Below are 12,381 nucleotides of genomic sequence, written 5' to 3' on the forward strand. Positions count from 1 at the left end.
AAATATTCTTCCCATTTATATTTACCAAGAAAGAAAATTTTAAACTGGAATAATTTTAGTTAAAATTAAAAGCTTATTTTTAGATTTGATTTTTATCATTACCTGTTCCATTTCCTCTTTTTTAATTCCCAAGATACTTCCCATTAATCGTAACACTTCATGACGTTTATTCTTTGGTGTATGGAAATGTCCAACAAAGAGGTTTCTCATTAATACTCTGAAAGACAAAAAAAAAAAAAAATTAATTTAGATCAACTGCTACATAAATATTCATTCCAAAGCAAATGTCATTAAATATATTCTTCCAAGCACCAAATATTCTTAAGTACTCTCCCATTTTCTTATTCTAAGAAATTCAATTAAAGGTAAAATTCAAATCTTACATCCTCCAATAGATGATAATGATAATAATAATAATAACACCTTATTAAATAATAACTTATTATTCTTATATTATATTTATAGTTATATTATATTATATTAAAGTTATATTCTTATATAACTTATATAAATTATATATTATATTATTGCTTATTATTATATTATATCTTATATATTATATTATTTCTTATATTATATTTAAGTTATACTCTTATATAACTTATTATCTTATTCTAACTTATATTCTTATTCTAAGAAATTCAATTAAGGGTAAAATTCAAATCTTACATCCTCCTATAGATGATAATGATAATAATAATAACACCTTATTAAATAATAACTTTGTATAGCAAAATTTTAAAGTAAAAAAATCATCTCTAAATTAATTTTTAACATATAGGCTAGTTTTTGCCTACCATAAGTTTTGCCTAAACATAAACTTGTCAAATTTCCTTAAGAAAAATAGGAAACTGGGACAGCTAGGTGGCACAGTGGATAGAGCACCAGCCTTGAATTCAGGAGGACCGGAGATCAAATCTGCACTCAGACACTTAACACTTCCTAGCTGTATGACCCTGGGCAAGTCACTTAACCCTAGCCTCAGAAAAAGAAAAAAAAAAAAATTAAAATTTAAAAAAAAAGAAATAAAAGAAAAAAAGAAAAACAGGAAACTCCAGGCCCTTCAGTTATTACCTTTTTTATAGTTTCACAATTATCCATGGATAATAGTAAACAAAGAATGATTCTCTCAAATACATGTACAACAACAGGTAAGATTTATAATTTGCAAAATGGGTTGTTTTTTTTTTAAATAATGAAAAACCTAACATAAGATTAATTAAATGACTCCTAAAGATAACATAAAAATAGCTGACTTTATATAGTGGCTTTAAGGATTGCAAAGCAATTTCCCTATGCTATTTCATTTGATCCTCACAACACCTTTATAGAGGTGCTACCAACATCACTTTTAGAAGCAGAAGAAACTTATCTAAGTTTATCTAAGTCATTAAGTGTGAGAGATAGGATTCAAATCTGCTCCTGTCTCTAAAGCCAGAACTCTTGCCAATACACCCAAGGACCACTTTAATCAATCACACTAGGATTTGAATCCAAATCATCTGACTTCAAATTCAATGTTCCTTCCACCATATCATCTTGATTATAATATTCCTGAACCAATGAGGATGCATAAAGTGAAATAAGAGCCCTTGTTTCAATAATATTTTAAGAAATGCAAAACACCTTTCTCACAATAATCCATTTTAAGAAAGAAATGTAAAAACTAAAAGCATTAAAATTTTTTTTCTATTTTGCTTTGAATTTTTAATTATATTTTAAAGCAATAATCAACTTTGCCTCCAAAAAAATTTTAAAGTAAAAAAAATTGTAAAAGAGGAAATGAAGTATCTATGCTATTAAATTATTATATAATATTTATAACATAAACAAATGTTGAAACAAATTACATGAAACAATGTAAATATTTATATGAATATGACAATTTTTTTAAACTTTAAAAATCATTTGTGGGATAAAAAACAAATCTCACCATAACATGAAATATAATAACAAATAGAAAAATCTTCCTTACTTGTCCACTTTTCCTTCTGTGCTATTTATTAGGTTTACCAATTTGTTCTGTACATCATCTAACATTTCCTGACGGAGCTCACCTAAAAAAATTAAAAATATAATAAGGTAATATATCACTGTCATTTTGTAATAAACAGTATATTAAAAATAATCAATTGCAATATGATTTATTTAAATTTTACTTTGAACTTTAACATTTACTTTATATAATTGTAAATATTCAGTCCAATGAAAATTTGGAGACATTTTCAAATTTAGAGAATTTCAAATGAGATCAATAAACGTGTACAGTAGCTCCAAATTATTTAACTCGTGTCAGAGTAAAATGATTAAGGCAATAAAGCATATAAAAATGGTCCATGGTACAAAAATGTTCAATAGTACATTTTAAATACATTTAATGTTTTTCATCCTCTTTGGAAGTTCAACTGAGCAAAGGAAAGACTTTTCTTATTTATTTGCTTGCATTAGAAAGTCTGGCAAACACTTTTAAGTATGTTAGAAATATCAGTGGCAGTTCCAGAGCTATTTGGTAAATGCTAGGAAATGGAAAGGATTATTTGTTTTCCTTTATCCCATTTTCCTGGCTGGACCTTGTTCTTAGTAGGCTGTCTGGGAAGACTGTCTAGCGGAACTAAGAACATGGCCCAGGATACAGATGGCAAGACAAGGTACCCTGGTTGAAAAGGTATAAATTGAAAGCCAGGATGTTTGCTCTAATATAATGAAGTTATAATAGCTTGCAACTGAATTACAACAGATTCAATGGCTACAAAACAATTTTAATTTTTAAAAAGAAATTCTTACTATATAAGAAAAACCTACAAAATCTTGAATAGTTAATCCTTAAAATTACTTTTTATAAACCCAACTATATACCAAGGCTAAAAAGACTTTTGATCAAGAATCTCTCATATCAAATTCCTTGTTTAAATTAGTAACTTTGTAAACTGAAAAAAGTACTTAAATAATTTAAGTTGGGATAGAAAATTATCTTTTTTCAGTACAGCAAAAGTGAATGAGACAAAAACTTGAAATGTAATATACAGATAATCTTTCAAAATAAGAAACATACCCATATCCCATAGAACTAAAGTGACCCACCACTTTTTCTTTACATTTTATTAATTTTCATAGAATCAAAGAATGGCAGCATTTTATGAATCCTCAGAGGTCAACTACTCCAGCCCATATAGCACAAATCTCCAGAATAATGTTCAAGTGGTCATCAAGCCCTTTTTTAAGGATCCTAGAATGAAAAGGAATCTCAACTTCTTGGGGAAGTCAGTGTTTTCTATAATTCTAATTGTTAGGAAAATTTTCCTTACAACTACCTCTCTACAACATTCATTTTTTAAAAGGTTTAACTACAGAAACTCATTAATGCACAAAAAGGTTTCAGTGTACATTGATGGAAGAGTGCTCATGTAAGCAGAATCAAGAAATAAAATAATAATTGCCTCCAACTATATGATACATTACAATTAATAAAATTATTTGACATGTATTCTTTTATGGAAACTTCTATCTTGAGGCTTGCTTTCTGGCTGGTGAACTCCTTATCTTAGCTTATTTCATACAAGATTTCAACAATGCTCATTTCCCTTCTGGCTTAACTTCTCTACATCCTTAATAACCACATTATTTCTATCCTGGTAGACTTTCTGCCCCCTCCCTTTCTGGCTCCTGTCTTCCTCCATTAAAATATAAACTCCTAGAAGGTAGAAGTTTGCTCTAGTACTTAGCACAATGCATGGCAAAGAAAGCACTTAATAAAATCTTTCTTCTTCTATCTTCGCAACAATCCCCTGAAATAGCAGCACAACAACCTCTCAAATAGTAGACAAGTATAAATGTCCTAGGAGTACAAATGCCTTCCATCTCTCTGTTACAGAATCATGGAATGTTGGAGCTAGATCTTACATGTCACTAAATCACAAATATCATAGGATCAGTTAATCAGAAAGCATTTATTAAATGCTTAGTATGTTCTTAGCATTGAAAAAAGATAAAAATAAGTTTCTGTACTCAAGAAGCTAACAATCTAGAGGATTCTATAGGATTCAACTCATAGACGAGTTGAAGTCTACCTATTCCAACTTGCTCATTTTGTAAAGAATCAGCCTCAAACAGTTAAGGCAATTTGTCCAAGCTCAAATAATGACTTAAGTAGCAAGCCAGAATGTGAAATTAGTCCCTCTGGTTCCAAATATAGTGTTGTTGTTTTTTTCCAGTGCATACAAATCAGTGGCATTCACTTTTCTACCTATTTTAAAGCCCAGTTCAAGTCTTCTCTTTTTCAGCTGACTGCAGTGAAAGTGAACTTTTCCTCCTCTGAAGTTTATTGTACTTGTCTTACCACCTACTTGAAACTTCATCACAAAATCCCTGCTCATGTTATTTAATTTTTCATGTGTATGACTTTTATCTCCACATAAATCATATGATTACACTGAAAATGGTCCAAATTTTTATAAAAATAATACTTAAATTTATTTAGAAAAATAAAAGACCAGGAATATAAAGAGAACTTATGGAAAGAGACTGAAATAAAAGGGGAATTAGGATGGCATTTTCTGAACTCAATTATTATAAAACAGCAGTCATCAAAGGCATGTGTTAGTCCAAAAAATGTCTAGATCAATGAATGGAACATGCTAAAAAAAAAAAAAAAAAAAAAAAAAAAAAAAAGGAAAATCATAAACAATAACCCAGTGTTTGATAAACCAAATGGGCAGGTTACAAGTAGGTCTGGTCCTTCAAAAATCTTTTAACTCAAATTAAAATTTAAAAACTTAAAACTAACTTTAGGTCCAGTTATAGGTAGAATGGAAATGTCCCTGAGCTTTCCTATATCATTTGTCTTCTAAAGCAGTTTGAGCCCTCAGTAAGCTATACTTTCCACTTTCTGGCTCAGAAATCTCAGGACTGTTTATCAAGCACACTTTCTTTAAGAAAAGAATCAGTTAAGTACTTTACAAGAAGAACTTCAAATACCCTTACAAAATTGAATAATTTTAATAGATAAGGAATGATTCACTAGATATAGAAACCACTCCTAAATCAGCTATGCAAAGTCAACCTAGCAACAACTTATTACAGCCAATAATCAAAATTCAAAGCTATAATAATAAAAATTAAAATGTAATGCATAATTAATTTAGTCAAACAAGAAGCATCTTAGCAAACTTAATTGCCAAAAGCAATACAAATTTAGAATAGAAACTCATTTATAAAATCTTAAAAAGACTAAGAGGAAATAATGAATCAAATCATAAAGCAGAGAGGTGGTACGAAGTAAAATCAGTTCAAGGAAAGTTTGCCAAGAGATACATGTAGTTATCCCAAAGACATTTAAAGGGAAAATAGATAAGAATGAGAAGAAAAAAGTAGAAAAGATATGCAAAGATCTTTATAACAATCTATTTTCACCATCAAAGACAGCAGGTCACTATAACTGGATTCTCACTCTTAATATGCTTATAAAAGAAACAGAAATAAAAGAATAAATGTGAGACTATTAATAAATTATTAAATAATTTACTATTATATATTATAACTTATTAAATAAGAGAATAAATATTATAAATATAGGGAAATAAGTTGCAATAGACTAATGTATATACAGGAGATACATCCCAGAGGAAATACAGCTATGAGAACATTAAGGAATGAATTCACAAACTATATGAAGGATGACAATATTAAAGTTATGGAGAATTTGTAATGGAACTTATATGTTTTAAAAAGGCAAATATCAGTATCAAAAACTACCAACCTATATGTTTACTTTTCCATCCATATACAGTTTTTTCCCGCCCTGAGGCAATTGGGGTTAAGTGACTTGCTCAGAGTCACACAGCTAGGAAGTGTTAAGTTATCTGCTGCCAAATTTGAACTCCTGACTTCAGGGCTGTTTATCTATTGCGCCACCTAGCTGCCCCCTCATATATAGTTTTTATGAGACTTACCTACACATAACACATTGAAAACATCTTCAATGAACAGACTAGCAGAGAAAAAGGAATCCCTTTTTACAATGTTTTACATTATGAACAATTCTTTGACCTGCTTATTCACATTCTTTAGATAAACATTCAGCCCTGATTTTTAACTATACATAAAAATACTAAATTTGAAACAAACACTTAGAATATTAGTAGATAGGAACAATTATTTTCTCTATATATGAATAGTATTATCACATCTTTGAGGGAAACCATCTTCTTAAAATTTGCATGATTGATATAATATCTAATAAATATTTGATCCTAATAGCTTTGACCTTAAAGCTGGAAAAATGTTATAAATAGGCAGTTCTCAAGGGAAGAAATCCAAGTGATACAAAAATGCTCTAAATCACTAATAAAAAGATAATAAAGATTAAAACAACTCTGAGGTACAATTTTAAACAGAATGGCAAAGATGAAAAAAAAAGAAAGACATAGCCCTTTCCGTTAAATTTGTCTCTACTAATTATCATAAATTTGACTTGTGTTAAATATAAATTTAACAATTTAGGTAATATCTTCCTGAATTCTATTATATTTACCATTTCAAAGCCTACTGTCTTATACTAAAAAAAATATAAGCAAAAATTGTGTATGGGGAGAAATTTCTCCCCAGCCCTTTAAAAGGGATTTTATAACCCCTATTTCAATTAAATAATCATATAGAGTACAAGTATTTCAAATTGTGGAAGATTGCTTTTTTTTTTTTTTTTTTTTAATTTTAAATACTTTCTCAAAGCTAATTTCTGTTACAACGAATTCAGGAAAAGAAAAAAATTTCAATTAAGAATTAAGAGATGAAAAATTCATTTGCATGAATATTTATGTGTTCATATAACAGAAGACAATGTATGGCAGATTTTGTTCATAAACTTTCAGAAAAAGCTGATTGTTGAGTATAAAAATCATTCAAAATATCCCATTTCTTAGAATTAAATTACACGTTTTAATAATTTGTCTAAGCCACAAGTTATTCATACATACAAGTTTGCTAAATTGAGCTATTTAACAGTTTTTATATATCATTTTTCTCCCTTGCTTAGCAACAGCATAGTGTATATACTAAGTGCTTAATGAAAATATGCTAAATGTATAATCAAATGAATGAATAAAAACAAAAACATAAGGAGTATGCTTAACCAAAATTTTTTAAAAATTAAAAAAAAAAAATCCTAACAGTTGAAATCATAAGATTAATACTTACAAGAGAGAAGATTAAAGACAGAACTTCAGGGAATATCTACAATAAGGAGACAGGAAAGAAGCTAAGAAATCAAAGAAGAAAATAAGAGGCGAAAAGAATCAGGAGTTAGTGGTGTCTCTGAAAGTTGGAAAGCGTAAGGATGATGACTGAAGAAGACCACTAGATTTGACAAATTCTATTTATATAAAAACATACCTTGGATATATTAATTTTACTCATTATTAGAAGATTCAGGAAATATTCCTACTTAAAAAGTTACCAAGAGAGTACTATATAAACCTGAAATGAATAAAATTACATCTTTTTAAAAGTTCTCATTAAACTAACAAACATCTAAAGAACAATTAGCCCCAATGTTATATAAACTATTTGAAAAAATAGGGGATAAAGGAGTCCTACCAAACTCCTTTTATGACACAGACATGGTACCGATACCTAAACCAGGTAGGTTGAAAACTGAGAAAGCAAACTATATCCCAATCTCCTTAATGAATATTGATGCTAAAATCTTAAATAAGATATTAGCAAAAAGATTTCAGAAAATCATCCCCAGGATAATACACTATGATCAAGTAGGATTTATACCAGAAATGCAGGTCTGGTTCAATATTAGGAAAACTATCAGTATAATTGACCATATTAATAATCAAATTAATAAAAACCCTATGATCATCTCAATAGATGCAGAAAAAGCATTTGATAAAAACAACATCCATTCCTACTAAAAAACACTTGAGAGTATAGGAATAAATGGACTATTCCTTAAAATAGTCAGGGGCATATATTTAAGACCGTCAGTAAGCATAATATGTAATGGTGATAAACTGGAACCTTTCCCAGTAAGATCAGGAGTGAAACAAGGTTGCCCACTATCACCATTATTATTCAATATTGTATTAGAAATGCTAGCCTTGGTAATAAGTCGAGAAAGAGATTAAAGGAATAAGAGTAGGTAATGAGGAAATCAAACTATCACTCTTTGCAGATGGTATGATGGTATACTTAGAGAACCCCAGAGATTCTAATAAAAAGTTATTAGAAATGATTCACAACTTTAGCAAAGTTGCTGGATACAAAATAAATCCACATAAATCCTCAGCATTTTTATACATCACCAACAAAATGCAACAGCAAGAGATCCAAAGAGAAATTCCATTCAAAACAACTGTCGAGAGTATAAAAGATTTGGGAATCCAGCTACCAAAGAAAAGTCAGGAATTATATGAGCAAAATTACAAAACACTTGCCACAAAAATAAAGTCAGATTTAAATAATTGGAAAGACATTAAGTGCTTTTGGATAGGCCAAGTGAATATAATAAAGATGACAATACTCCCCAAACTAATCTATTTATTTAGTGCTATGCCAATCGGACGTCCAAGAAACTATTTTAATGACCTAGAAAAAATAACAACAAAATTCATATGAAACGTTAAAAGGTCGAGAATTTCAAGGGAATTAATAAAAAAAAAAAGTCAGATGAAGGTGGTCTAGGTGTACCTGATCTAAAGCTATATTATAAAGCAGCAGTCACCAAAACCATTTGGTATTGGCTAAGAAATAGACTAGTCGATCAGTGGAACAGATTAGGTACACAGGACAAAATAGGATACAACTATAGCAATCTAGTGTTTGACAAACCCAAAGATCCCAACTTTTGGGATAAGAATTCATTATTTGAAAAAAAACTGTTGAAAAAAAACAGAAATTAGATATGGACCCACACTTAACACCATATACCAAGATAAGATCAAAATGGGTCCATGATTTAGGCATAAAGAATGAAATCATAAATAGATTAGAGGAACAGAGGATAGTCTACCTCTCAGACCTGTGGAGGAGGAAGTAATTTATGACCAAAGGAGAACTAGAGATCATTATTGATCACAAAATAGAAGATTTTGATTACATCAAATTAAAAAACTTTTGTACAAACAAAACTAATGCAAACAAGATTAAAAGGGAAGTAACAAATTGGGAAAATATTTTTACAGTTAAAGGTTCTGATAAAGGCCTCATTTCCAAAATACATAGAGAACTGACTCTAATTTATAAGAAATCAAACCATTCTCCAATTGATAAATGGTCAAAGGCTATGAACAGACAATTCTCAGATGATGAAATTGAAACTATTTCTACTCATATGAAAGAATGTTCCAAATCACTACTGATCAGAGAAATGCAAATTAAGACAACTCTGAGATACCAGTACACACCTGTCAGATTGGCTAAGATGACAGGAACTAATAATGATGAATATTGGAGGGGATGTGGGAAAACTAGGACAGTGGTGCATTGCTGGTGGAGTTGTGAAAGAATTCAGCCATTCTGAAGAGCAATTTGGAACTATGCCCAAACAGTTATCAAACTGTGCATACTTTTTGATCCAGCAGTGCTACTACTGGGCTTATATCCCAAAGAAATACTTAAGATGGGAAAGGGACCTGTATGTGGTAGCTCTTCTTGTAGTGGCTAGAAACTGGAAAATGAATGGATGTCCATCAATTGAAGAATGGTTGAGTAAATTATGGTATATGAGTGTTATGGAATATTATTGCTCTGTAAGAAATGACCAGCAGGATGAATACAGAGAGGTTTGGAGAGACTTAACATGAACTGATGCTGAGTGAAATGAGCAGAACCAGGAGATCACCGATACTGTATGAGGATGTATTCTGATGGAAGTGGATATCTTCAACATAAAGAAGATCCAATTCACTTCCAGTTGATCAATGATGGACAGAAACAGCTACACCCAGAGAAGGAACACTGGGAATTGAATGTAAACTGTTTGTACTACTGTCTTTCTACCCAGGTTACTTATACCTTCGGAATCCAATTCTTACCGTGCAACAAGAAAATTGGACTTACACACATATATTGTATCTCGGTTATACTATAATACATTTAATATGTATGGGATTGCCTGTCATGTCAGGGGAGGGAATAGATGGAGGGAGGGGAAAATTTGGAAAAATGAATACAAGGGATAATGATGTAAAAAAAAAATTACTCATGCATATGTACTGTCAAAAAAATAATAATTATAAAATTAACCAAAAAAAAGAAGAAATGTTATATGTTTTTTTTAATGTAAATAATGGCCTAGAAAACAGACTATTTTTTAATAATGTGAAACTTTTATCAATCAATATCATTAAAGCAGTTCTATGAACATTAGAAACTTCTTTTATGCATGCTGTTTTAATACTTCATTATGCAGAAAAAAATGAGTCCTATCTCACAAATTCTTAAAATTTTTTCTTAAAGAAAAACTCTAAGTTACTTTTTCATTCTCATTTTTAAAAAATGAGGTGAAATAAGAAACTAAATTTTCTTAAAAATGAAAAATAATAGTAGAGATAAGATTTTCCACAAGTCTTAGAGCTACAGTAAAAATATCCACTTAAATTCTACAATATATTCACCTTTCTTCTAAGTACTTGCTCCCTCCTTTCTCAATGAACACAATGCCTGGCTAATTCCTTCACTTCAACTTCTGCCTTTACACTAGAGACTATAATAGAGATGGATGTTCTCTCAAACACTCATTTCCCAGTTTTTTAATCCACTCAACTCCCAGGACTTACTCCTTCTAGTATATCTCACATCCTTGATCTCAGCATTACCCTACAGTGTTCCATACTTATATGATCAAGAATTCCAAAATTCTCTTACTTAATCACAATCTACAATTCTATCTTTTCCTATACTTTAGTCTTCCTAAACTCAGTCTTCATTCTTCCTGAAACATCCAATCTCTCTACTCCTTAGTACATTTTTTTTTCCTCTTTTAAAAAAATACCGTTGATTATGTGAAATTGTTCTCAGAGAGGGGAAGGGCAAATGGGAAGAGGGAGGATGCTAAGGATAACTATGCCATAAAAAATAGAAGCATATCCATAAAATATTCATATATTTAAGAAAAATATACCTCTTCACAATCTAGCCCACTCCTATCTTCCTAATCTCATTAAGACTTTACTCTCTTCTACACATATTTTCTCCAAGCCAAAATAGCCTTCTTGAAATTTCTCACATATGATATCCCATTGTCTCAGTGCCTTTGTCTTGGCTATTTGGCACAGTTAGCATCTCTTTATATGAAGCAGGCTACTAGAGCCTTCCAGGCCACCTTATCCATCTGCTTTATATGTTTTGTGTACTCCTATATCCATTATATTACTGCTGCCATCTCTCTCCTCCACTACAATGTAAGCTTTAATAGGGCAAGAACTATTACCCTTCCTGCTGTGCTTCTTGCCATTCCAGAATTCAATTCCTCACATCTCAGCTTTAATTCATCTTGAAATCTCCCTCAGCACCTGGGGCCCTCCTCCCTTTGGAATATCCATCCATCCTCACAGTGAAATATCCCTTTTGCCATGCCAGCCTTAACCCATTGTTAAGTTTTCTTCCAGAAGTCTCCATTATTTCTTTTCCAGCTATGATTCTGATCTTCAGGTCTATATCTTCCCCTGCCTTGCTCCTCCCTTCTCTGTGCTATATTCCCCCATTAGAATGTAAGCCCTTTGTTGTCAGGGTAATTGACTTCCTTTTTGCTTGTATGTGTATCCCTAGCACTAGATACAGTGCTAGGCATATAGTGCCTAACAATACTAATTGCATGCTTATCTTTAATTTTTGTCTTTGAATCCCCTGCACTTAGGACAATGATTAGCAAATAGAAGGTGCTTAATAAAAGACTGCTAATTGACTTTGGGCTTTCACATTATTTTCTGTCTTCTATTTTTAACCATGCAACTATCTAACAGCATTTCTTTTACATAAAAAGTTTTGAGGATGGATAGAAAGAACAAGAGCTTATTAAAATTTTTTAAAATTGAATTTATAATGCAAAACTGCATGACAACTTAACATGAATATTCATTTAAAATCAAATATAAATTCCACTCTAATGTTTTATTTACTCTGAAACTAATGCCAATCAAAATAATAATGTCTGGAGTGCCAATATTCTTTTTGAAGAGGGGATCCCGAAACTCTGAAATTTTCACTTAAGAAAAAACACATAAAATACCTTTTGGGGAATGATAATAACTGATATTTATATAACAAGTTTAATTTTACTGAAGCTGTACATAGATTTCCTGAGATTCATAAGTATAAGGCATTATTATCTTTTAACCTACAGATGAGAAAAGACAGTCAGAAAGATTAAGTAACTTA

The 12,381-nt window shown here is 30.5% G+C and overlaps 1 protein-coding gene across 3 annotated transcripts in view; it reads right to left on the bottom strand.

Moving 5' to 3' along the window:
* Window positions 1–12,381, bottom strand: part of TRIP11 (thyroid hormone receptor interactor 11) — a 97,011-nt gene that overhangs the window by 16,053 nt on the left and 68,577 nt on the right. For all 3 annotated transcript variants that reach the window (XM_074289637.1, XM_074289638.1, XM_074289639.1), the window contains 2 exons: window positions 1,976–2,057; window positions 103–217 (listed from right to left, as the gene is read on the bottom strand). In XM_074289637.1, the coding sequence (XP_074145738.1) occupies window positions 103–217; window positions 1,976–2,057 (197 nt within the window). The remainder of the gene's footprint in view (window positions 1–102; window positions 218–1,975; window positions 2,058–12,381) is intronic.

This window comes from Sminthopsis crassicaudata, chromosome 2 (assembly GCF_048593235.1).
Source record: "Sminthopsis crassicaudata isolate SCR6 chromosome 2, ASM4859323v1, whole genome shotgun sequence".
Lineage (NCBI taxonomy): Eukaryota > Metazoa > Chordata > Mammalia > Dasyuromorphia > Dasyuridae > Sminthopsis > Sminthopsis crassicaudata.